This window comes from Chamaea fasciata, unplaced genomic scaffold (genome assembly GCF_029207755.1).
Source record: "Chamaea fasciata isolate MVZ Bird 193981 ecotype frontalis unplaced genomic scaffold, bChaFas1.0.hap1 SCAF_7, whole genome shotgun sequence".
In the NCBI taxonomy this organism is placed as follows: Eukaryota; Metazoa; Chordata; class Aves; order Passeriformes; family Sylviidae; genus Chamaea; species Chamaea fasciata.
In genome coordinates, this window is record NW_027094092.1 from 752,962 (window position 1) to 779,193 (window position 26,232).

The following is a 26,232-nucleotide window of genomic DNA, read 5'->3' on the forward strand; positions in this document are numbered from 1 at the left end:
GGGTGATGGGGAGGGAGCAAAGGGTTCACCATGTTTTATAATTCACATTTTGTGTTTATTTTGTTTGTGGTGATCACTCCAAGAAGGTGAAGCACAGGAGCTGTGACTCAACATTAACCTGTGTGACCCTGTTTGCCGGATCACCTGCATTCAGATAAAAATTCCACTTTACAATATTCCCTTTAGAGCCTGTCAGTTGTTCTGTGGGCAGAACAGCTTTGTGCGAGGCAGGTGCGAACACCAGGAAAAGTTTGTGCTTTTTTTTTTTTCGGGCCCACCCAGGAAGAGTTCTGCCTGTGTGCTTTGATCGTTAATGGGGCAGGGACAGTTTGGTATGTTGGTCACTCCTTGGAACAAACATGTGATGGCACATTCCATCATGCCAAGCAAATCTGGGAGGACAAATAGGTGAGGGCTCTCTTCAGGCAGATTGAGCACAGAAACATTTGGTCGTTCAGTTTCCTGGGTGCTCCTTAGCCCCCGTTCTGCTGCTGTGACGTTTCTGTGGGAGCAGCAAAGGGCCGGCTGTGCCCGAGCTTGGCAGGACCTGTCCCAGGGGATTTGTGGTGCCAGTGGGCACTCTGTGACTGTCAGGTGGTGTAATGTGGACAGAACTTGCTGTTACCTGGCCTGGAGTAGAAAGATTGGGGTTGGAAGGGACTTTAAAGCTCATCTCCTTCCATCCCCCTTCCCAAGGGCGGGGACTCCTTCCACTGGACCACATTGCTCCAAGCCCCCTTCAACCTGGCTTTGGACACTTGCAGGGATCCAGGGGTGGCCACAGCTTCTCTGGGCAACCTGTGCCAGGGCTTCGGCACCCTGTGAGTCACAGATTTGCTAGTATCTCATCCAAACCAATCCTCTTTTGGCCTGACACCACTCCCCCTCATCCTGTCACTACATGCCCTTGTGAAAGGTCCCTCTCCAGCCTTCTTGTAAGCCCCCTTTAGGTACTGGAATCATTAAGGTTGGAGAAGCCCTCTGTGATGATCAAGTCCAGCTACTGAATGACTGAGGGGTGAAACTGGGCCCTTCCACAGAACTTGTGTCTCTTCTCCCTTCCTACCCGCACCAGAAAGCAAAGAGCAGCGTGGCTGAGGTGCCACAGGCCTGCACCTCACAATTTTCAGCCCCTGGTGAATGCAAATTAGCTCAGACCTTCTCAGGGCAGGAGAAGGGGCTACACACATCAGCAGGATCAGGATCAGAAGAGGCTTTCACACACATCCAGGCTTGCCCAAGTCTTCCTTTGGGTGACTTAGCTGGAGCCCAAGATCTGAACAAGATGCTCTGCATTTCAAACACTCCTTAGATCTAAACCACTGTTTATTTGAATGAATAAATAAATACAAAAATAGGAAACTCTGAATAGAAAATAGGCTTCTTAAAAAACTCAGGAACTCCCAAAGCTTTTCATTAACGCGTATTTTTGAGACAGTAAAAAACTCCGCAGTTGCACCAGTTAGAAGCTAAAAGACAGGTTTGAATGTAGTAATTTCTGCAAAATAGTAGAAAACACACACCTTTAACACCAAATAGAAATAGAACTGCCAACATTCTGTTGGACTTTTAACCAGGACAGAAGGGAGAATGAATGGTGAATGGTTTTGTTCATTTTAAAGCCATCCTGTTTAACCAAACATCCCCTCACGTGGCGTGTAAGAACTGGCTGCCAAACCTTGTGGCTTGGCTCTCCAGGTATGCACAAAACCCAGTTCCACTCTTCCCCACTGGGATACATCAGGTTCTGCCCTACTAAAGTCAGGGAAATTACCACTGAGCTCTGGAAACAAATGAGAGCAGTAGAGCAGCTGTGCCCTGGAACACGGATGTGTGTGGCAGGGCACAAGTGAGCCCTGGCCCGATTCGTTTCTGTGTCACTTGGGCTGCGTGTTGATGCTGCGCCACGAAAACTCCCACCAAGCCAGCAGTACTGGCTCCTATCCTGTGTTGGGAATGGGTATTTAGTACCGATCCCTGGTGAGTGCCACAGTGTTAAGTGTTATGCTACTCATCCCTTGCCTTAGCCCATAAAAAGCCAATGGTGGACAGCAGCACACAGCTCCTGGGCAGGACATCTCCGTCCCCAAAGCTTCTAATTTAAACAGAGAAAAGCTTTACAGGGGTTTTATATACAAAGGAATTCAAGAATGGAAGCGAAGGCGCAGTCTTTCAGGGAAGGAAGGAGTGGCAGGCGTGTGGGAAGGGGCCGGCTCAGCTGACAAAGGCAGCGATGGCCGTGACCTTGAGCCCCGACTCGAGCCCGTAGGCCGAGAGCAGCAGCGCGTTGAGGAGCACGTCTGCCCACAGCACGTAGGTCTGCCACAGCAGCAGGTACACACACAGCACCGCGCTGCCCACCGTCAGCCCCAGGCTCAGCCCCAGCGGCGCCTCTGCTTCTGTCAGGTTACCCTTGAAACCTGCAAGGAAACACAAAGCAGCAGTCTGACTTGTTCTGACAGCAGCTCAGCAATATGTAACTCGAGAATATTGCTGCTCAAAAAAGGTCCTGGTTCTGACTTGGCTCTTACTGAGTCCTAAGAAAGCTCATAATACATTGAAGTACCAGCTTGAATCAAGGCTCTGCCAGCGAGCGACAGGCCCAACACCAAGGGACAATCCATTTCAAAACAGGAAAACTAAGCAAAGTTAATCCAAATAAGTTGATCAGTTGACAGCCACAGCCAGGGCACCTCTTCTTATCACAGAGGATCACTTCTGAAGCTGCATCCTTCTGAGCTCTCAGCTTCAACCATAGAACTCTCCCTGAGCCCCCAGCCCCGTGCTCAGCGTGGCGATCTTGGTGCACTCCTGGAGTCCAACCCTCATTTTCAAGTCTCATTTCCTGCTGATTTATTCCTGTTTCAGATGCCTGTCACTGTGGGGAAGCTGTCCTTCTCTCTTCCTTGCAGCTTACGTCCAAGCCCAGCTCAGCAGATTTTGGTGTTTAACTACGTTAGAGTTGAAACCTACTTCTTAATTCATGGATCAGGCTCCAAGCAAATACACAGAGGGCTTTAAGGCAGCGGAATAAATCCAACCCTAATGCCACTCTGATTGATTCAAAGGCCCCACCCTGCATAAATGTCTTGGGAATATGGAGCAGATTTTAACAGTGATTTGGGTTTTTAAAAATTGGACTTGAAGAAGTTTTAGCAAGCTCTGGACAAGGTCAGGAGGCCCTTCCTGCCCTTCTGTCTTAGTGAAAGGAAGGTGTTGGTGCTTGCAGGTATCCTCAGGAGTGAAAGGAAAAGTGTAGGGGTCTCCAAATATCTGCTCAACTGACAGACTCCCTTTCCGAATGATTCACGTTTCCAGATTATGTTCCAGTTGCACTGACAACATAACCTACCCAGGTACGATCGAGGCACTTCCAGGATGGCCATAAGGAAAAGCACGGCAAGGTCAGGAGCCAAAAGATCATCTGGGTAACTGAAAACTTGACCTGGAGAATAAACCAGAGTAAATACAGCAGGAAAACCCAGCTGTGCATCAGCACAGCCTGCTCTGGGGACAATACCTGCAACTTACTTTTGTAAATAATCATTGCAAGAGTTGCCAAGAAGTAGAAGATGTAATAAATCCCATTTACATAAAGCAGGATCTGTAAAGGAAGTGATGACAGCTGAGAACTGTTGTTAAGGGTTTCTCATAGCAATGAAGTGGGATCTGTTCCGTAAAATCACCATCTCCCAGTAACCCCAAAATATCCTGCATTCCCTCTTTATTCTGAATGGTCCAGCTATGCCTGGCCTGCGGGGAGGGCTCAGGAAGGAACTTGAGGCTGCAAACACCGCGGGCTGGGATAAAAGCTTGCTGTTTCAGGCTTGGCTTTAGTTCCTTCTTTAAGGAATTTTATTTGGTCTGTAGTGGGGCATCCGTTCGCCTGAGGAAGCAGGGGGGGATGCATGTGTACATTGCCCCAGACTACTTCTACACTTCTTAGTCAGCCTTGAGGAAGCTGACAGAGAGTTGGCAAACTCCATCAAACTTGTGTTTGGAGAAGAGGTGGCTCTGTGCAGCAGCCAGGCCTTGTTCCTGCCCACAGCATGGAAACACTGCGCTCCATACCTGTCTGAGCCCAGCTTTGGGATGCAAATTCCTAAGAAACAGCCTTAATTCACTCCCCTCTCTCCCCCAGCCCTTTTCAAATCCTACAAATATCTCCAAGCAGGGATTTCATCCCAGGCATCTTTTACAGGAACTGCCCATCCCATTTCTAAACCCACCCACGCGTCGTGGACGGATTCCAGTTCCCAGAGCAGCTCATTTTATTAACACAGAACCAGGTTTGGGGGTTTTTCCAGTTGAAGGAAGGTGGAGCAAAAAATTACTAGATAGGTTCTAAGCATGGAAATCTCCAGAGCCAAGGGTGTCTCCTCCTAGGAGGCTACTTGGATCTTGGCAGGAGTCAAGGTGGGGTGACTTGCCGTAAGAGAGGAGGAACTTACTACTGAGAGCTGCTTTTACTGCCCCTCGTCAGCTGTGTCAGCTGTCTGTGAGCTGTGATGCAGGGGGTGTGTCCATCAGTCCATAAATCCAATTTTTAACCTCCTTTCCTAAGAAAATGGGTTAAGTCATGACTGCGGAGGGGCTAAAGGAGTTTCAGCAGGAGCCCATCAGGGACAAATCCCAGCTAAGCCTGCACAAAACATCTTCCCCTGGAACCAATGTGGTCCCAGTTGTGCTTCCTGCGGATGACACCGATGAAAATTCAGGAGCACAGACCCAGCAGTGTGCGGAGTTACTGGGCAGAAGACAGGAATCCACTTGAGGCAGCCTTCTCCAGGACACTCGCACGAAGGGAGCAGTGGTACAGAAAGGATACAATCTCTGATGTGCTTCCTCTCCAGGGAGAAGGAGAAAATAAAGAGAAGAAAATAAGTCTGAATCCAGAAACATTCTAACAATGGTTATCTAAATCCTGGGAGGAATCTCTTTTTTCATCTCCCAGGAACATTTATTGTTTTCCAGATCGTGGATGTCAGGTTCCAAAAATAACCTTTTCAACTAGATGAAACATCAAATGATTTGGGGAAAACCCCTACTGGGAAAAGCCACGTTCAGTGAGGAACTTTAGGCTCTTTCAAAGCCAGGAGGAGTGCACAGGCATTACCCAGAACTTGTTCATCCTGTCCTTTCCTAGCAGATGATACTTCATCCCCTCTAACCATGCAGGAAGGAAGGAGGTGAACATGGGATCCATTTGCCTGTAAATTGTGAGAAAGTTTGTGGAGAACGCAGAGCTCCCGGGTTCCTCTAAATGCCACCCTTCCAAATGTCATCCCTCCAAACCAGTTCCCTTCACAAAGTCATTCCACACTCAACCTCAGTGTGTTCTGATGGCCCACAGAAATCAAACCGAGCACTTCCAATGACCCAACTAACACGCTTCACTTTTGTCCTTACTATCTTCTGCAAAAATCACATAAAATTCCCATGCAACATCATGGCACTGACCTACTAAAGCACCTCTCGAGTTCCACATTAATATTTTCGGCCTCTCTCAGACACATGAGGAATTGCAGAGTTGGGATTTCTGTCCCAGGGAGAGTAAAACCTGTGAAAGGCCATTTCCTCTGTCTCCTCAGGGACAGCTTGTCACTGTCACAACGCCATCCTCATGCCTGGGTTCCTGAGGTCAATGTCCTCTTCACTTCAGAGTTTTATGTATTTAGGCCCAAATTAATCCCCCCTAACTCCAGGCAGCTAATTAAGGTGTCCAGTTTGGGAACACGGTGGGAACAGGCACATGATTTTAGGTGATTCATGTGTCCGTGAATCTGAAATGTCTCCTGAACCTGATCCTCTCATCTCTCTGTAGGGACTGGGGGCTCCCAACACTTATCCCGTCACTTAGGAGGGACAGGACAAGGGGCAAGGGCTTTGATACTGGGAAGAAATTCCTCCCTGTGAGGGTGCTGAGTCCCTGGCACAGGGTGCCCAGAGAAGCTGCGGCTGCCCCGTCCCTGGCAGTGTCCAAGGCCAGGCTGGACGAGGCTTGGAGCAACCTGGGATAAGGTGGAAGGTGTCCCTGCCCATGGCAGGGGGTGGGACTGAACGAGCTTCAAGGCCTCTTCCAACCAAACCATTCCAGGATTCCATGTTCATTCAATATCCAAAACTGCAGCTACACCACTGACGCTGAACTGTAGGACAGCCAGAGTCCCGGAATTCCCACAGGGAACTCGGAGTGAATTCCCTCAGGGCAGTTCCCCATCTGAACTCTTCTTTCCTTAATCCTGTCCGAGGAGAGGGCAGCGAGCCTCCTGCAGCTGTTCCAAGCCGGCATGGCAGCCACTGTTCCTGAGGATGTGCTGCCTCCCTCAGAGCGACCGGGACATTTCACAGGGATGAACACCTGGCAGAGGGGCTCTGAGCCAACGGGCATTATCAAACCACCTGAATACATCATTTCAGTGCTTTACCCAACAAAATCTTGGTTACCTATTCAGGCCGGTGCTGATTTTAGAGCGAGTGACACACCGTGGATGGCACTGAGCTGGAACACGGCCCATTTTCTAACAAAATGGTTCCATTTCTAACATAAAACTGCATCAAAGGCAGCGGCTGTGGTTAACATCCCCCAGATGCATCCTTCTAAGGAGGCACGTTCGTGCTCCTCATTGCACAGACTTGGCATTAGGAATTATTTTTTTTTTACGAGTTCGGCAAAAATTTTCTAAACCGCCTTATCTACGCAGGGCAGAAATTCACAGTTTTGGGAGAAAACTTTGACCTCTGTGAAGGACTTGGAAATTAATGATTTTGACCACATTAAGGATGAAATTTTTTTTTTCCCCCTCTGAATCCCAGCAGTTCCTAAGGTGAAGCAAAGCTCTGGGTTTTCACGAGGCTCCTGTCGGCCTCAGGAAAGCGTCTTTCCGGGGGTCAAGGCGCTCCTCAGCCCGCACATCCGCCAAGCCCCTGCTCACGGCGCCACCGGGATTTGCCTCAGCGTGTCGGGGTTGTCGCGATATGCCAACGGGGCTGGGCTCGACCTGGGCCCCGCCTCGCTCTACTCGCGTCCCCCCGCGAGAGGTCACCTCTAGCACGGTGGGAAACAGCTCCCCCGGTGCCCCGGAAAGGGCTGTCGTGCCGCTATCGCGACACCGCTCACCTCGCCTCGGCCCCGCCATCTTGTCGCCCCGCCCCGCCCGCCGGTCCTCCGCCGTCCCGGCGGCCCGCGCGCGGCCGCTCACCCCGCCCACCCGCCTTCGGGCGCGATCGGAGCGTTCGGCCCGGTTCGGTCGCTTTCGGGCGGATTCGGGCGCTGCCCGTTCGGGCGTCTCCGTTCGGGCCGGCGAGCGGAGCTCGGGTCCGATCGGAGAGGACTCGGCACACATCGGCGCTCCTCGCTCCGGCCTTCGGCAGAGATCGGAAAGGACTCGAGCGCGCTCGGGACTCTTCGCCTCGCCAGGCCGCAGCGCTCGGGGGCTCGGCCGCGCTCGGGCGGGCTCGGGTCTCACCCGATCCGTCAGGTACCGCTTCGGGCCGCGCCCCATTGGCCAGCCGGCAGCGAGCGCACGGCGCCCGAGCGGCTCGGGCCGCTTCGGGCCTCATCGGAAGTCGATCGGAAGGCCCCGAACGCGCTCGCCGGCGCTCGGGCGCGCTCGGCTCGCCGGCCCCCCCCCCCGCCCCCAGGACCCCCCCTCAGGCGCGCCCGGGGGGGGCGGCGGGGCGGGCTCGGTCAGCCCCGGTCCCGCGCATGGAGCACAGCGATAGCAAGCCGGTCGCCGGACAGCTCGGCTTGCCCGCGGGACCCGGGCAGCAGCAGGAGCCGCCGCAGGCAGCGCAGGGGGAGGCGGTGCCCGAGGAGGAGGCGGTAACGGTGATGGCGGCAGACGCCGAGCACATCGAGATGGGAGCGCCGCCAATGCCAAGCGCCGACGAGGCCGCCGCTGCCGCTGCCTTCGCAGGTCAGGGCGGGCAGCGCTCCCTCAGCCCGCCCGGGGCTCCCCCGGCTCCCCCGAGGCTGGGGCTGGAACAGCGAGCTGCCTGAGGGAGCGCTCCCACCCCCTCACCGAGTCCCACACTCCGCCCCTTGACACGCAGGAAAGAGCAGGAGCCGCCCAGTGCACCTGAGTCCCCAGAAGCCAGCGGCCCGAGTCATGGAGGCGGCCGAGCTGCCGTGCCGCAGAGCCCCGAGCCCGCCGCCCGTTGTTCTTTCACCCTCACCCCACGTGGAAACCCAGAGACCTGAGCCGGGCCGAGCGCTGCGCGCCGCAGAAACGCTGGGCTGTAAATGTGGGCAGTTCTTAAGCGGACGAAGTGCACAAGCCGTGGCACCACGGGAGTTGATACATGACAGAGGCAGAGTCTGTTCAGTTTATCCTGATGTTTGCCAGTCACCCCTATTTAAGTAAAAGCGCCACAGCTCGGAGTATTCCTAGTACAGGTGCAATACTTATTTTTCCCTTAGTTCATCACATGCTGAGAGCGACTGCCCTGGTTTCAAGGAGGTTAAAGGCTGTCGAACCCAAAGATTAATAGAAATCGGAATGATGGTGTTCATAACAACTTTAAAGTGCCATGAAAAATAAAATTGATTTTGAATAGGAAGGAAGAAGGAATTTATTTTTATTTTTGTTCAGTTGTTCATCAGGCTCTCTGCATGCAGCAGAACATTAAATTAACCTTCATTTACATTCCAGAAGTCACCACAGTGACAGTAGCCAACGTGGGGGCCTCTGCAGACAATGTTTTCACCACATCTGTGGCCAATGCAGCTTCCATTTCAGGACACGTGTTGGTAAGTCTGTCCTTTCATTTGAGGGCATTTGACAAGCTTTCTCAGTGTAAATGAAGAGCTGTAGTAAGGTCAAAGGCTTGTTTTCATTGTAATATCCAGAGTTTAAGCCACAAACTCATTAGGTGGGGGGCATACAGGGGTTTTATTCCCATCCTTTTTACCTTCCCGCCCCCACGTACTCATTCTGTAACAGAAGTGGTGGCCTGGAACATGAAATCTTTAAGTTTGCTCGTCTGAAAACTCAGAAGTTAACCTAATAAATGCCATACTGATTAGAGTTTTGGGGTACCAGTGGGCTACTGAAATCAATTTGTGTTGAAGTATTTTAATCCATTTAAACTCTTTATTTCTTCTGTAGTCTGGGAGAACAGCCCTCCAAATTGGGGACAGCTTGAACCCTGAAAAAGCCACTCTGATAGTGGTGCACACGGATGGCAGCATCGTGGAAACCACCGGGATCAAGGGGCCTTCGGCACCTCTCACACCAGGTATTAGACAGTCTGCTTGTGGTGGGTCACTCTCCCAGAGGGATGGCTTCTTCTCCACTCTACTCATCTTTCTGGAATCTTAAAACATGTGCATAATTTTATCAGGGTGGTTTGCCCTCTCTTAAACCCATGAAGTTGTTCAGGTTGGAAAGGACCTTTAAGACGCCAAGTCCTCACACAGTATTTTGTGTAATTCTTGGGAATGATAGAAGGCTTGCTATTTTTTAATTTTTTTTTCCTGTCAGAAATGTGTTTTATTTTCTCTTTCCTTGCCCTAACCCTGGCAAAGAAGCTGCTTGAGAAATCTTGCCCTGCTACTGGGCTTTCTACATCCATCCCGCCCCCAGGGCACACGGATCATTTTCATGTGGATAATCGAAATCCGAGTCTCCCAGTTGTGCACGTGCTCTTTCCCAGGGTCCTGGAACACATTTTCACGTCCATTCAGGCCGTTGGCTGTGATACTTTAGTGTCTCTGTGGCCGAGGTTTTGTTGAGGGCTGCCTGGGAGTTTCGCTGCTGCCCACGAGGTGGCAGAGCAAAAACGTTCCTCACATGACAGGCTCCGGGAAGGGGAATCACCATGGCCTGCAGGTGTAAGGATCAGGTCACAATCTCGGCGTTTATTCCCTGTCAGAGCCTGTTTCCTCAGGTCCTCTTTGCTTAATTATCAGCCCTTCTCGGTTCGTTCGGGCTGAGATTCCAGCTGCTCCAGTCAACCCCTTGGCAAATCACCCAGCCGAGCACAGGATGGAACACCAGTCTGCCCTTTGGTTGCTATCACCTTCCTTTTCTCCTTTCTCCAAGGACCACAGTCCCCTCCGACCCCTTTGGCGGCCGTCCAGGGGAAAAGTGGAACCAAGTACAACTGGGACCCGTCTGTGTACGAGAATGAGCTCCCGGTGCGGTGCCGCAATATCAGCGGCATCCTGTACAAGAACAGGCTGGGCTCAGGTAACTGCCACCCGGGCTGAGGGTGTTCTTAAGGGCTGATCCTGAGAGAAAAAGGAACCAAGAGAGTTTCCAAGCCAGCCCAGTGCCTTTCGATTTTAATGTTCCCTTTTGTTTTGCTTTTTCTTCAGAGGCTTTTTATCATTTTCTTAAACCTGCAAATATCCAGGCTGCCATGCAGTGAGTCTCCTCAGTAATAGGCCATCTCCTCTAATGATTTCTTGTCTCCTGAGTAGACTTGTATTTTTGCCAAGCTCTGAAGAACCCCTGCTGGAATGCAAGTAGAGGGTTTGTCTCTTCACAGGGCTTCTGGGCTCCTCCTCTTGTCTGTTATCCCTGTGGGGAAGCTGGGGAAGCAGCAGCAGAAATTGCCAACCAGCCTGGCTGCCCAGTGCAGAGCTTGCTTCGTGGACAGAAAGTTTTCTTCAACACAAAAAAGAAATTTAACTGCCAATCAAGGAAATACTTACATTAGTGGTGTTTATCCAATACAGACTTTCCTTCCTTGTGGAGGAGTAATTTAAATAGTCTTTTGAGACCCAGATTTGGAGCTCTGACCATGCCCAGTCATTGTCACAGCCATGATAATAAATGGACATAGTTACCCCGGAGCAATGGGAAGCAGCCAATGGGCATATTTAGTGGCTCTTACATATCAACTGCTATTTTGTCCAGCAATTTCCATATTTTCATCCTCAGAGAAGTGGCAAAATTATCCTTAACCTGGGCTAAGAGTGCATTTCGGTGCTTTCCTTCAGGAGGCCGCGGCAGGTGCATCAAGCAAGGGGACAACTGGTACAGCCCCACGGAGTTCGAAGCCATGGCGGGGCGAGCCAGCAGCAAGGACTGGAAGAGGAGCATCCGCTATGCCGGGCGGCCCCTGCAGTGCCTTATCCACGTAAGGTTACGTCTGCTCCCTCCTTTCTGCAGGAAGGGGCAGCTGGAGCCGGGTGCTGATGGCACCAGGAGCAGCACTTGGTTTGGTTGAGAGTCAGTGACGTAGGGGAATTGTTTTTGATGCGTCTCAAATAGCGCACTGGCAATCTTGCTTATCCTGGAAAGAGTTTCTGCAGCCTTGAGCTGTGCCATAGGAATTGAGCACTCATCCATGATGCTGTAATTCAGTAACCTGAACTTCATCTGTGTCTTTGCCTGCCACATATTTTTCACTTTCACCGTTCATTATTTGGGTCCTTTGTTTGAGTCTCCTGGAGAACTTGGCATTGTCACTAGGCCGACAGTCCATTTCTGTTTGGGCAGAAATCAAGGCTCAAATTCATATATCCTGGCCTTTGGGTGTGGAAAAAGTTTGGTTTTCCTTTTCTTCCCTCCGACCCTCTCATCCCATTGCTCTGGTGTGGGGAATTGGCCTCTCTTACTGTACAGCATCCAGGAGGGAATGGGTACCACTCTGGTGCCCATCCACAGTTTTTAATAGCATCATGGTGTGCTCTGGGTGATTTTGGTGACTCTCATGCTGAACTGGTCACATCTTATTCCAGGATGGGATTTTAAATCCCCATGCTGCCTCGTGTACTTGTGCCGCTTGCTGTGACGACATGACGCTGGTGAGTGGGAGCTTTAACATCCATTACTTTAGGAACTAATTCTTTTTGTTGGACAAATTAACTGGTCAAGCTGCCACAGCCCTTGGGCGAGCAGGTCGTGATTTCCTTGGGAATTGAGTGCCCTGACACATGAGTGTTCAGGGACAAATGCTTTGTCCCTGCCTCATGGAGAAAGGACATAAGGAACTGCTGGCATTAGTGCAGAACAGCCACAGTAAAACTAGATCATACTTGCTGTTTTTTTTCTTCTTTTTTTTCTCCTTTTCTAATTAATACATCTATGCACAATGCCTTTTGGGGATGTCAGTGCTAGTCATGATTTTGGACTCAAATTTCTCAATGGTTTGAGTTGAAAAAATATTTTTGTAAGGAAGTAGCATCATAATCTTATGATGGATCAGTGTTTTAATTTTAGAACTGCTTGGCATGTTTGGTTAGTTGATTTGGGGTTTGATTTTTCGCTAGTTTGTTTCAAAAATGAGGTTTAAGTCCTAAAGCAGAAGCAGAAGAGTTTAGCTTGACCTGGTGCTTTGCCTTTGTTTTCTGCTATGAACTGTCTGATGTGCTTGTTTTCTAGCCTGGAACTTCTTCCTCTCTTCTCCTCCCTCTTTTCCTGTTTTATTCCACCACCCTGGCCAGCAGCTGATGTCCTACTCCAGTTCTGCTCCTTAAATAACAGTGGGAAGAGGTTGAATTTGTGTCTCTTCAGGGAGCTGAGTTTAACTTTTTTTTTTCAAAGTTCTTTTTGTTTGGAAAACTTTTAAGTGCTTTGGTCTATTGTTGCAAACCGCACATCATCCACGGAGATCCGTGCAGCTGTTCTTGGAAAGATGAGAGTAAACTCAAAGTCTCCAAAGAGGTGCCTCAGCTAATGCCTTTTCCTTTTCTTCTTTTCATTTCCTTTCTGGTGTTTTTCTACCCAGAGTGGCCCTATACGCCTCTTTGTGCCGTATAAAAGGCGGAAAAAAGAAAATGAAATACCTGCAACTCCAGTGAAGAAGAATTGCTCCAAAAACATCACTCTGCTTCCAGCCACTGCTGCAACTACATGTAAGTTCTTTTCTCCTGGTAAAAAATGCTTTCTTTCTTTGGAGATCTGCCCTGCCAGGCGTTTTATGTTTGTTAGTGGCCCCTCGGAACTGTCCAGCTGTGAAAAATGTCCTTTTTTTTGGTCACATTCTTTTCACTGGATGGGTTTATTGGCTCAGTGTCACTTCCTATTTTTTAGAAAGTGGCACAGGTGTTGCCACATCTGGACACGAGTTGAATAGGAAGAAGTGTAGCTCTAGACCTCCAGGAGACCTCAGGTTTAAGCATCATGACATCCTCGTGCCGTGAACAGTAGGTTTCATATTTTGTGCTGAGAGAGGTTTGGATTATGTCCTGTGCATGGAAGTGTTCAAGGCCAGATTTGATGGGGCTTGGAGTAACCTGGTTTAGTGGAAGGTGCCCCTGCCCATGGCAGGGCGGTGGAAGGAGATAACCTTAAGGTCCCTTCCAAGGCCAGGCATTTCAGGATTCTGTGGTTATAGTCTATGATTATATTGCCCCCTATACCAGCTCTCAGTGGGGGGAGAATTATGGGGTCCTGGCCTGGATCCATAGTGGATCTCAGGTCGATTTTTCACAAATAACAACTGAGGAATTTCCTGTTGGAATTGGATTTTGGGGGAGAATGGCCCTTCTCTGCTCTGCCAGAAATCCCCATTCCATCCCCTGAGCTTCTTTGTGTCGCTTAGAAACTGGAGTAAGATTTGTGCTATTCCTTGCAATGCATAGAAAAAAGTCTGGAAGCAGCTGGAATGAAACCCTCCCTCAGCCTGAAAGTTGTTAATGAAGGAGGCAGAAGGTGATGCTTTGATCTGTGCATCCCTCTCCAGCATTCAGCTTTGTTAGTTACTGGTTTGATTGGCAAATCATCTGTGCGAGAACAGGAATTAATTTGCAAGCTGATCCAGCTCACACATCCCCAGTCACATCCGTGTGTCCTCCTGCTCTTGGCACACTGGCATCATCTGCACAGTAACAGTACAAAGTGAGTCGAGGAGGAAGCAACAGAAATCTAAAAAAAGAACAAAAAAAGTAAGCGTCAGCAGCTTAAGTGAAAAAGCAAGATCATCAGCAACAGTAGGAGGAGAAACACACAAGGATTCTGCAGAGGTGTATGGCTTTGGTTTTTTCAGTCCCCAGATAAGTTTAATCTGTTTTGGTTTGTTGTGTGAGATGCTGTGAGGCTGCTTGTTCTCTCATGCTGGCACTGGAAGAGAGAACTTCCTGTTTTGGTGGCCACATACTTCACCAGCCAGGAGTTTGTAGCTACAGCATTTTAAAATTTAATTGTTGTGTGCCACAGAATCAGCCTGTCGCCAATTAATGATACCAGTTAACTAATCCTCTTTCAAATAGGTTTTAAACATTCTGAAGCCACTCAGGGATAGTTACCCAGAAGGATTTTGTGCCTTGTTCCTTGCATTGGCTGTGTACATTCTGTCACGTCGTGTAGATAAACAGCTAAAATTGTCCAGCTGTCATGGAATTAGCTGAAACCCACAGGTTGTTATGTTGATTTAAGTAGCAACGATCACCCTTGCTAAAATTGTCTTTAAGCAGCCAGAAATTCATGGAGTGTGTGGCCTCACTGAATCTTGTGGGAGGTGTTTTGTGGTTCATAAAATAACTGAAAAGGTGGTGATTTGGGAGGTATTAGGTTGTAAATTAACATTTTGGCCTCATGCCCCCACAGCCTTGGAGGGACAGCAGAGCCTTCAGAATCCCATTGGGGCTTTTATTCCCATTTCCAACTGCACAGCTCACAGGTGTGATCCAAACTGGGTTATCCCGGGCTGGTGGTCTGGCAGTCCCCTGAGCTTGGGTGGTGCAGCACAGGGATATCAAGAGCTTGACAGGCATGTCCTCCATGCTGAGTGTGAATTATGAAAGTGCTTTAATGTTTCCAGTCACCGTGACTCCCTCTGGACAGATCACAACCTCCGGGGCGCTGACCTTCGACCGGGCATCCACCGTGGAGGCCACGGCCATCATCTCAGAGAGCCCAGCACAGGGGGATGTTTTCACCGGAGCCACTGGTAAGAGCTCAGATGTCTCCTGGAGAGACACCTCCACAGCCGTGGGGAGGAGGAGAAAAAGTTTGGATGCCCATTGCCGTAGGAAGGAACATTTTGGATGCAACACAAAGGATTTATTTCTCAAGGGAGACACTGCATAAAGGCACTGTCCTTCCCGTGAAATCATTTCAGCAGTTTGAAATCTTAGCAGTTGCACGAAAGGAGAGGCTTTGCCCAGGTGTGGCAGCTGCTGATGTTCACCTCTGCTGAGTTCCTGGCATTTATCTTCATCTCTGTAATTTATTTTTTTTTCTCCCGAGTTAACCTAAAATGCTGCCCAAAAAAACCACCCCAAACTAGGTGAGGGTTGAAACGGAGTGAAAAAATGCCAGGAAAAATCAAACAAAATATAAATGCATGACGTACATTTCAGTTCTCTCAGTCTGAGTCATGCTTTGGCTTGTGAGCTCTCCTGGGGGAATGATCCTGCTCCGAGAACCAATGTTTGGAGCCTTGTGATGATCGTGGATATTTCAATGTGTGGGATGGAACCAAGGAACCTGTGGCTTTAAAGGTGAAATCAGAGCAGGGTGGAGCCAGGACCAGGATTCCTTGCTTGCTGTGTGAGATGCTGCTGGTGTTTGGGAATTATCACAGAGCGTAGGAACTTGTATAAAATGTAAAAAATAGGGATGAACGCAGCAGAAGGTGTGTTAGTGACTCCCAAGGCCCTTGTTTTCCTGCAGTTCAGGACACCAACGTCCAGCAGCCTTGCCGGGTGTCTCATCCAGAGCCTCACTATCCCAGTTACCAGGACAACTGCCAGATCTCACCTTTCCCTGAGGCTGCACTGCCAACATCTCATCCCAAAATCGGTACGTTTGCTCTCACTGTGCTTCAACTTCCTCCCGTCTTTCTCAGCAAAGGTGAAGATTAGGGCAGAAAATTAAACTTTGCTGTATTTTGCGTGTGAGTTCTACAGATACTAAGATTTGGACAAGCAGGTTTCCCCTCTGTGGGAAGTTCTTCGCTCTTTATTGAGAACTTTGATTTGTTGATTCTGCCAGAGGCGGCTGCTGTGACTCTGCATCATGAGTTGTCTTGCATTCCCTGCCTTTCCTAAAGTTCTTGCTTCCAGACTTTTGTCCTCTTTGGGCATTGTGGCTGAACATTTACTTAGTGTTCAATCTGAGGAGAACAAATCCTGTTAAAATCATGTTATAGAAGCTTTTTTAGACACCCTCACATGGCTTTATGACTCCAGAGGTGCATGCTGGGGGTCCTTTTGGGCAGGTTTGGTGTCGGTTTTCAGTTCCCTCCGTATGACCTTTATTTATTTATTTGGAGCAGCACAGGATGTTCCTGGTCTCCAGAGTCAGATCTTCTTGTGTTTGAGACTTAGTCAGATCTTGGTGTTACTAATTAAACATTGATTGTTTTTTCACCAGTGAATACTTTCCCTTGCCTCATGCACTTGTGCCAAAATGAGGAATCGGGAGTAATTCCTGTTTGATATCTTATCAAATGTCATGCAGGGATAAATATTGTGCTGGAAATGGAGAGTGGGAAAGGCTCCTGTGCAAACAGACACTGATAAAAAGACTGGTTTATCTCCCACTCTTATCTAAGTGCAAATAGTTCCACGCCAATTGTGTGCAAATTCATTAAAATTACTGTTTTAATTAAGGGTATTTTGAGGTAAGAAGTCTGCACAACCCTGAAGCTGGTGGTACCTTCTTTTTACTAGTAAAGAATTCAGGGAGGAATATCGAGGTCAGTGTTGGTAGATGTGAATGTCTTGGACTGAATTTTATGGCAGATGGTGAGTACTTATTGTTAGAGTTACGTTTTGGAAAAGTGAAGCCAGGTAACATTTCTTCCTGGAACGTTACCTAAGCTGAGCTTACACTGTGTATGGTGGAGTTCCTGGGTCTGGATTTAATTTCATCATACCCTGATCTCCCAGTGTACATGCAGACCTAATGTGAAAAGTAGCTGGTTCAGTGACACAGAAACTGCTGGGTTGTTAAAGGGCCTCCCAACCCATGGTTTTGAGAAGTCCGTGTTTGGAATACACTCACACAGAGTGACTGTCTGAGGTTAAGTCCAGTGTCTGGCCAGGGTTATGTAAAGGTCAGAATTCAGGAAGCACAGAGAGTGTGATGTGGATCAGTACCTGAGTTTTGTGGTTGCAACTTGAGAGTTGACATGTAGGTAGGAATATCAGGATGTTCCTGTAAAATATTGGGTCACTGAGCGACTTACTCTAACCTTACCTAGCCGTGGCTGAGGGAAATGTTGTTGGCAGTGGTGGAGGAGTTCCTGGGAATGCTGCTTTCACTGCATCGTGGTGCTTCTCCACAGCAGTGCTGGGAGATGTTAAAACAATTCCCAGAGCCATCCAGGACAAGAGGAGGTGTTCTTGTCCTGTGGGCTTGAGAGTGCCCATGGGCTCGTTCTGCACAGACCTGCACTTGATGTTGCAGAATGATCTGTTTAACGAAAACTTCCCTGGACTGGAAATTTTGCAAGCCATATTTTAGAAAAGAAACCAAACAGCACAGAAAAAAAAACCCCAAACCCACCACCACACACGGGCACCCCACTTTATGGAAATGAAACACCCTGGCTGTCTACATATTCTCTTTTGTTCTTTATGCGCAGTGTTGACCTCTCTGCCTGCGCTGGCGGTGCCCCCCGCAACGCCCACCAAAGCCATGTCGCCGTCGGTGGTGAACGGGCTGGAGGTGACGGAGCAGCGCAGCTGGCTCTACCTGGAGGAGATGGTCAATTCCCTGCTCAGCACAGCACAGCAGCTGAAGACTCTGATTGAGCAGGCCAAGCAGGCCAGCTCCTCCTTCCGTGAGGCCGCTGTCACACAGGCCAAGATCCAGGCTGATGTGGAGAGGAAAGAGGTAACTGTGCCACAGGACACAGCCTTGGGCACCTTTGGGGCTGAGTGGTGAGCGGAGTAGTTCCTGGCTGCAGCAGTGATACTGGAAATTGTTTCTCCAAGCCTTGAAAGCAACGTTAGCAAGAGAAATCTTCCCAAGTTATTTGTGTCGTGGGGAAAGGAATAAAGCGTTCTGGTATTCCAGGAGCTGTGGGCAGCAGGCTGCTTGCACTGTCTGGTGTCATGATCCTGAGCTCTCCCATCAGCTGTCCATAGATTTATGGGATGTGGGCACTGGTGTGAGAAAGCTGGTGAGTGTTCAGCAGTGCAGTGGCTGCTGTCAGGTGAGCCGGGCTGATGGAGCTTTTCAATGGGATATGTGGAACAGCTTATCGCAGAGTTGATGGGGAAGCGTTCTGTCCCAGTGTAAAAGAGGCAGTTGCGGAGGTTTCTTTTGGACGCGTTTCTCAGACGAAAATAAAGCACAAATGCAACAACATTACATGTGAATATAAAGAAGGGTTAAGTGTCCTGCTGAAGGGAGATATAAAAGCGAGCACAGAGGAGAAAAGAGAAACGGAGAAAGAAACAGAAGACAGGGACAGCAGCGTTGCCACAAGAACGCCGGCGCTCTGTCCGCGCCAACTCGGCAGGCGAAGTGTGCGAGTTGCAAGCCGCGGCTTTTGTGAGCGGCTGGGCGCAATCTTCCAGCGGTGACGGCGGGGCTGCTCGCTGCGGGCCGGTGCTGTGGCGGGTCGGTGTGGCGGGCGGCGCAGAAACACCGCGGCCGCGGCCGTGGCAGCTGGGTGCGGGCGGCTGCAGCTGCGCCTGGGAATGCACGGTGGAGGCGGCCGGCTGCGGCGGCGCCCGCTCCGCCGGCGAGGCAGCGGAGCACGAATCGCTTCGTGGAGACAGTGAAGCAGGGCAAAACAGGGAACCAGGACCATAGGGAGGAAAAGGTGAGGAGTGGGGGTGGAAGAAGGGTCAAGGTGACTCTGCAGGCGAGCCCCTGGTTCCTCCAAGAAACTCAAAGCAAAACAGCTCACCGTTTTGTCTCAGTTAGCTGCTCTTATGTGCTAAGGCTGCTTCCACAGGCGGATTTCCCGGGCATTCTAAGTGGGCTTCCGGTCGTTTGCCCCGCTGGGAAGCGGGGCGGGTCGCTCACAGCCTGATCGTGGGGGCTTTTTCTGCCTTGACTGGCTGCCAGGCGAAGCCTTCGCAGGAACGAGCGTGTCAGTCCACGTTCAGCCCTTACAGGAATCCTTCGCCTCGTGGATAACGTACCTTGAGGCATAAATAAAAATCAGATTGATCCCTCTCGGGAAGATAAGCAGTAAAGTTTAGAGGTGTCTTGCTGAGAGCTGTGCAAGCAAAGCTGACTCACACAAGTCCTGTGGTAGCCCTGGCAGGCTGCCTGGCCCCGCAGGAGCCCTGACTAGTTTCCATCATCTCTGTCTTGTGGACAGGGATTATCTACAAGGACTGCTCTCTTCTCCCAGCTCTTCTTCTCTGTAACTGATGCACGGGAGGGATCTTGGATCCTTCTGACCACCAGCTCGTGCACGCACCCAAGTGTGGCTCCGTACTGAATGTGCTCTCCCTCTCGCACAGATCCACAGCTGCTGGTGTGCTCTGGGGATAGAGAGGTGGGGGGCAGTGTTGGAACTGGTGTCGCCATTGGTAGCTGCTGAGCTCCCTTCCCAAACACCACGTTCCTGCTGGTGCCAGCAGCGTTGTGCTGCATCGGCTTTCCACTGAATCCACAGGGACAAGTGTGCAGTGACAGGCCTGGAAGAGAGGTGTGGGAAGGCTTTGCTGGAAGCTGAGGAGCCCTAGGACAGTCCTGGCAGTATCTCTACACACTCACTACAGTGTGTTTTGGTATTATATTTATTATTTAATGAGCTTTGGGGTAATTAAATATCACGAATGAGCTGTGCTGCTCCCATAGAGCAGCAGTTAGGTTGCGTGAGCTTGAAACAGCAGGAGCTGTGCTCTGTGCTGAGCCATGTCAGTGCTTGTGGGACTCACACAGCCCTGAAGGGTGTCTGACGTGAGGGGTTTGCACTCTGCCTCCCTGCTCGTACAATCTCAGCCCTGTGTCAGGGGCTGGGGGCATCCTTACCCTTTCTGAAGGAACTGTTCCAGGTGCTGGAGCTAAAGCCTTCAGCAGCAGGGAGGTTTTTTAGCACTTAATTTAGTATTTAGGCAGTTCTGACATGCACTCGGTTGCTCTCTTTGTACTTAATTTCTGTACATTTGTTTAAGGGTCATGGTTTGCTGGGCAAATTTCAAGACTGAGGATCTCCTTCAAATTTTATTTCCATCTTCCCCATAAGTCATTTTGATGCCCCTGGGCAACTCCTTGGCCTCACTGTGCTTCAGATGGAAATAACACTTCTTCCCAGAGAGCTCATGGGCAAGTTTGCAAAGTGGTAGGATCCTCTGAGTAAGGTTTCGTTTGTGTTACTTAGAAGTCCTGAAGAATGATATCCCAAAAGAAAAGCAAACCATGAGCCCTCCAGCTCCATGTTTATATGAGCTTCCAAAATGCATCATGGTATTGCAAAAAATGGAATTATGGAGACATTTGTAAGGTTTTTCTGACTTGCAGCATTTTGCTTGGGATTAATTAAGTACAGCTGCTCTGGTGGAATTTCATGTGGCTGTTAAACAGTTCTTGAGTATCATCAGTAATTAGGTTGTGGCTGAGTGTCTGATCCTTTGGTTAATATCTCCATGTTGGCTTTACTGCATTTTTTTGTAAGGGAAAGACATTTAGGAGTTGAGGGTGAGTGGGGTAACAAAGGCTCGGTGTCTCTTGAAATAGATATTTGACATTTGCAGATCAGGCCCAAAATGAAGAGATTAAAGGCAGGACTGACGTGTTGGTGTGCTTGGGCAATGTAATTTTTTTGAGTGTGCATTAATCCATTGTTTATATCAGATAAACTTCGGGATGGGAATATTACACACACCAAATTCTGTGCCAGAATTGCTGGGGGATAATAAAGAGATTCAGGAAATGTGTTGAATGGATTTTTGGTATAAGTTGAAGAGAATCAGTGTTGAAATCCCACAAATGTTTTCATTGGAATAGCCCTCTGTAAAGCGGGGATGCTTCTGGAGCCCTGCTCATTTGAAAGCAAGGTGGAAAATAAAATCAGCAAACAGCTGGGGCACCTGAATGCTTTTTTAGAAAGATTAAACCAACTCAGGGCTGGAGAGTGTGAAATTAATCTAAAAAGGGTTGGACAGTTAAGAAATGCGTCTCTGGTCAGCTAACAGTGGCTTGTGTACTCCAAACTAGCAGTGATAGGCCTGGGAATTGGAGGGTTCTGGGTTTTGTGGAGCTGTTTCTGTGAGAGATCTGAATGTGTCTGGCTTGTTCCTCTCTCTTATCACACCTTTTCCTTCTCCATGGTTTGTGCATGGCTGGAATTGCCTTGTCAAACAGAGCAAAACCAAATCACACCCCTGGCAGGCCACAGCAAGAGGTTTCCCTCCCTCCGCCTCCGTCTGCCTGGTGTTTTTTTTTAACTTAATTTCTGTCATGGTAATATCAAGGTTTTGAAGGTTGTGGTTTCACAGGAAAATACATACTGTGCTCTCAGGTCATACACTTGTAAATGAGACCTTTAATCTCATGTGTTGAGTCAACTCCTGGACGAACCTGCTTGGCCTGGAGAAAGGAGTTCAGCTTTTTTCAGACTTTTTAACTGTTCCAAATACATTTAAGCCAGGGTTAGCACATAACTAATTTGGGATTGGGTTTGGATATCATTGGTTTGGGACTCCTGTCCCCCATTGCTGAGCATGTTGCTGCTGCAACAGGTACAGCAGCAGGCGGTTGGGCTTGAACTGGTTTGAGGTGATTCTGCCAGGTAGCCAAAGCAGGCTGTGAACATCACCTCCAGAGGAGTGATGGAGTCCCAACTTGTTCTGCATCCCTCTCACTCTCCTATTGCAAGGAGCAGTAATGATTGTAGTTAGTGCTGCTCCTAAAGTCTAGGGTGTGTTAATTTTGCTCGGGCTTTTTTTCTCCCTGAGCCTTTTCGTTGGGCTGCACCTTCCCTCCAGACTCCTCTGCCTCTTAGTGGATTAGGATCACTAGACTTGGCCCAGAATTTTGCCCCGGAATGTGCCGCTTGGCCCTGTTACCTTGGCATTCTCCGGGTGTTTCCTGTGCTAATTTCCCAGTTCCCATGTGTGCAGTTAAACCCCCCATTTTAAAGACAAGTGTGTGGCTGGATGAAGTGGGGAACTGGGCTTGGAGGAAATGCTGTACTGAACCGGCAGTTTGTCACCCTCAGGCTGTTTTCTCCCAGGCTCCTTGCCTGTCTCCACATCAGGCGACAGTGTCCCTGTCCTAGAAGGGAGGGGTGAGGGCGCACCCTGTTCTCTTGTAACTGCAGTGTGGGGCTGGGCAGACACAGCTCAGCATGGGGATCCTCCATCCCAGTGCCCTTCCCAACCCCTCACATCATGCTCCGGCTGGGAAATGACGTGTCTGGTGTGTTTTCCTTGCAGCAATACCAGAGCCAGTTATTCCAACAAACAGAGGATGTGGATGGAAAGACAGAAATAATCATCAAGGTAGGCTGGGGATGTCTTGCGTTGCGAAGAGCCTTTTGGTCTTTGTCTCATTCCATTTAAAGACACCGAGGTTTTGTCATCGCTGTGGAATTCTGTGCTCTGTGTCTGGCCTCCTGGCTGGGGATCTGAGCCCTTCCTAGCAGAGCCAGTGTTCCAAGCAGTGTCTCCCCTTTCCCAAGCGTCCCCTCAGGGCAGGCTTTGCAAGTCCCAAATCAAAGCTTTAAGCCATTTTTGGTGTCCCAAATCCGCAGCTGCGCATCAGGAGCACAAACACAGTTCAGCCTCACCAGCTGTACACTGCAGGTACATGGAAAAGGTGTGAGAGGGGGTGTTAATCAGAGTGCTGATTTTTGGGGTGGTTGTGCTCAAAGAGAGAAGGAGCCTGGAGGAACTGAAGAGCCCACGATACTTTCACAGCCCAGCAATGCTTCCTGTCACTGCTGCTGACGTGCTAATGATTTGTCAGGAGCTTAATGAGCTGGAAGTGGAATGCTCTGTGAAGTGCTTATTCTGGTGGCAGTTCAATGATGTTTCCATCTAAATATACAGGTTATGTTAATTGATGTCACCAAGATAAGATGAAAGCGATAGACACAAAGACATCCCTTAAAAAGCAGGTGTGATTTTTCACTTATGTATCCTATCTCACCTTGCTTCTGGATGTAAATCCTTGCTCCTGTTAGAGCCTTCTTAATTTGCTTTCTGTTTCCCTCTTGGTGCACTCCTTATGTAGTCGTGACTGGGAAAGGACCAAGGAACATATCCCATAGGAGCAGATCCCTTTTTCCTCTCTAAAATTAGGGAAAAATACCTGAAGGATCCCATCCGTATTCTTGGTCTGTTGCCCTTCCTCAGACCTTCTCTTAAACATACACAGGATTATGAACCAAACTAAACCACCAATGAAATCTGCCTTTAAACCTTTAAATTTGGGATAAACTCAGCGCTTGTGTGCCTGCAACCTGTGCACAGCCTGACATGTCTGGGTGGGATACACCCAACTACAGGTTACCTGACTGGTGGGTACCCTCCCTGTCAGGAGGGAGGTTTCCCTGGGGTGGGTGGGATGGATTTCCATGACCACTCAGTGTCCACACACAGTTTTGGAGGGCTTCCTGTCCCACAGAAAGAAAAACAGAGCTGCATGTCATTTTCCAAAGTGATCTCACTGCTAAGAGAGCCAGGAGAGTGGGTCTCTGAGGGTGTATCCAGAGGCCACTGGGCCTGTTTGTTGTGGGTTGGTGTGCTGAGAGTATTTTGGGAAACAGGAGCTTTCCCACCACTCTGGCATTCCAGCCGGTCACAGCAGCTCTGTTGTACCTCGGTGGCACCGCTGGTTTGTCTCTGTGTGACACGTCCCTCTCCATCCCCTCCCACAGCAATCCTGCGTCAACTGCGGACGGGAGGCCACCAACGAGTGCACAGGATGCCACAAAGTCAACTACTGCTCCACCTTCTGCCAGCGGAAGGTATCGGCCTGCTTGTGACTTGGGATTCAGTTCCCTGGAGACGGCCGTGTGACCCTGGGGACAGCCAGGCTGTTCGGGCTGTCACCTGATGGGTGTCAGCACGGAGGGGGGAATGGGCAGCAGAGCCTTGCGTGGGTCAAGCACTCCAAACCCACCCTGCCAGTGGGATCACCAGCAAGGCTGTAGTGAAGGGGCAGGTCTGCCAAGTCGGGACAGGGTTAAAAGGGTAGAGAAGGTCCCCAGGTTTGCACGCACCTTCCCAAAGGCGATCCAAAAAACCCGAGTGGCACTGGAAATGAAGCATGGACACCTGACTGGGAACTGTGGGGAGCTGGGAGCACTTTTACAGCTCCTTCCTGCTGCTTCCTGGTGAGCTGCTTCCTTCCTTCCCTGCTGCTCCTGCCATGGCACTGAGGACATAGTTCTCCTTTCCATTATTTGAGATGCTGCGGGTGATACAGTAGGACAGTTGTGCATTTGGGGGGTGGGAACAGGTGTGGCCTTGGCCCCTGCTTGGAGAGGATGGTTCAGTTTGGCCCGTTACAGCTCTGCTGGGTGGCTAGGCTCTGGCTGAGTCGGCTGTCCTGAATTCAGTCGGTTCCATGAGGAATCTGTTCCTCTTGTAGATGAGCTAAGATCCCGGCTCAGCACTGTCCCTCGGGAGTGCTCAGTATCGAGAGCTGCCTTTCAGGAGAGGCTTTAAGTCACGGCTCTGACTCGGTTTTAGTAAATTTTCCACCTGACTGACACTGATATCCTGGGTTGTGTCTGGTTTGTGGAGAGAGAGTGCTTCTCACACAGTGGGGGCCCTTCTCCAGGGCCTGCTCTGCTCACAGCCTTTCCCTCTGCTCTCCCCTGGCAGGACTGGAAGGACCACCAGCACATCTGTGGCCAGTCAGCCACGGTGACGGTGCAAGGGGATGAGGTGCACGTCCCGGACAATGTCATGGAGAAGGTCGCCGTGTGAGCGCTCTCCCTCCGCAGCCATTCATGGACACGCGGGGCCGGCTGGATCGGCGACCGGCGGGAACGGTCTGTCCTGTGCCAACAGCACTCTCCTCACTAGCAGACTCATTTTTCATTGACTTTTTGATACTGTGACAGCATTTGTCTATTCCAAATCCCCTTCCAAAGCTTTGGATAACACAGAGACTGTGTGAACCTCATCTGGAACCCTCTCCCTTCCGTCCCGGCCCCAACTGGCTTTGGGAGGCTTTGCCTTTGCCTGACTGGATCCTCCACCATGTGGATTACAGCAGTCTCCTCATCTCTCTTGAGATGGATCTAAAGCAGGTGCTGCAAGGAGATCTGCCAGTGCTTCCTCCTACCGGGGCCTCCCTATCTCTCATTAGAGAAGAGAAACGAATCTCTGGTTTACTTAATCACCTTGACAAAGTCGGTACAAGTTCCTAGTATAGCATTGAAAGGATTTTTGTTTTTCCTGTGTTCCCTCTGTGCTGGGCAAATCTGGAACACATTGGAGCTTCTCCACTTAAATATAATTGAAAAACAACACGTTGTTAAATAAAATGTGATGGAAGCTCAAATGTGCCCAGTGGTTCTCCTTAATTCCCAGGGCAGCACTTTGCAGTACAGGTAACTGCACAGGTGAGTGCACCAACAGGTACACATGTATTTTCCTCCCTGTCTACCTGGGAGGTGTTTTCTCCACAGGGAAGCACAGCTTCATTCCTCAGCGTGCCTGGAATGTCACTCATAGCATCCAGCTGGCCAGAATCAGATGGGATCAAGCCCAAGGTGAGCACATATGGATATGGGGCTGTCCTGTCCTTGCCCTGCGGGAGCTGCCAATTAGAGATGTGCTGTCCATTGGGGAGTTACTTGCTTTGTTCACTGCAACAAAATAATTTAATTATCAATCTACTACTTTAATAATTAAGTTAATCCTTTATTTTTAAATGATGTTAAACCTTTATTTGTGGCTGGAAACCTCAGAGCAGTCTTGACAGGCGCACAAGGCTCTGGTAGTTTGGTTGGGATTGTTTTTAGATCCAGGCATGGCCCTTGTTAGAGGTCACAGCCCCCATGAAGGGTCACTATTGTTTGCTCTGGTTGAGGGATCACAGCCTCTTTGAGGGGTCACTTGTCCTGGCTCTTGTTTGCTCCAGTTTGGTGATGGTGGATGAGGATGGTTGTTTAGGGCCTGCTACAGGCAGGGTCACCTGAACCACACACTGACCCAACCCAACATCACACACGCTGTCAAAAGGACAGTTTGGGAAGCTGACAAATCTATTTCTTCCCCCGTGCGTCTTAAAGGTCCGTTAGGTTGCATTCCATGTGCTCCAAGGCAGTAGGAGCTGGTTTTCCATCTCTCTCAGAGGGGTCTCTCAGAAGTGCCCTTGGTGGCTTTGCCAGCAGCACCAGCTCCCGAGGGGCATCAGTCACAAGTCTCCCAGGGAGGGAGGTGACAGGGCTCCCACAGTCGTG

The 26,232-nt window shown here is 49.8% G+C and overlaps 2 protein-coding genes across 4 annotated transcripts; one reads left to right on the forward strand and one right to left on the reverse strand.

The window, feature by feature from the left end:
- Positions 1-1,308: 1,308 nt before the first annotated feature.
- Positions 1,309-7,374, reverse strand: TMEM80 (transmembrane protein 80). Its single transcript, XM_066187098.1, has 5 exons — positions 7,203-7,374; positions 4,729-4,845; positions 3,532-3,604; positions 3,353-3,445; positions 1,309-2,420 (listed from the first exon to the last, which is right to left on the reverse strand). The coding sequence occupies exons 1-5, from the start codon at positions 7,344-7,346 to the stop codon at positions 2,215-2,217; spliced, it is 633 nt and encodes a 210-aa protein (XP_066043195.1). The 5' UTR covers positions 7,347-7,374; the 3' UTR covers positions 1,309-2,214.
- On the forward strand, positions 7,354-25,316 carry DEAF1 (DEAF1 transcription factor). 3 transcript variants are annotated; one of them, XM_066187096.1, is made up of 13 exons: positions 7,354-7,481; positions 8,655-8,752; positions 9,111-9,240; positions 10,047-10,193; positions 10,949-11,088; positions 11,693-11,758; positions 12,682-12,808; positions 14,716-14,844; positions 15,570-15,698; positions 17,488-17,738; positions 22,247-22,312; positions 23,692-23,781; positions 24,644-25,316. In XM_066187096.1, exons 5-13 carry the CDS (start codon positions 11,011-11,013, stop codon positions 24,746-24,748), a joined length of 1,041 nt encoding a protein of 346 aa, XP_066043193.1. In that variant the 5' UTR covers positions 7,354-7,481; positions 8,655-8,752; positions 9,111-9,240; positions 10,047-10,193; positions 10,949-11,010; the 3' UTR covers positions 24,749-25,316. The 3 variants fall into 3 exon arrangements, with proteins under 3 accessions (XP_066043193.1, XP_066043191.1, XP_066043192.1); XM_066187094.1 differs by lacking the exon at positions 7,354-7,481 and adding an exon at positions 7,648-7,919; XM_066187095.1 differs by lacking the exon at positions 7,354-7,481 and adding an exon at positions 7,927-8,398.
- The last annotated feature ends 916 nt before the right edge of the window (positions 25,317-26,232 follow it).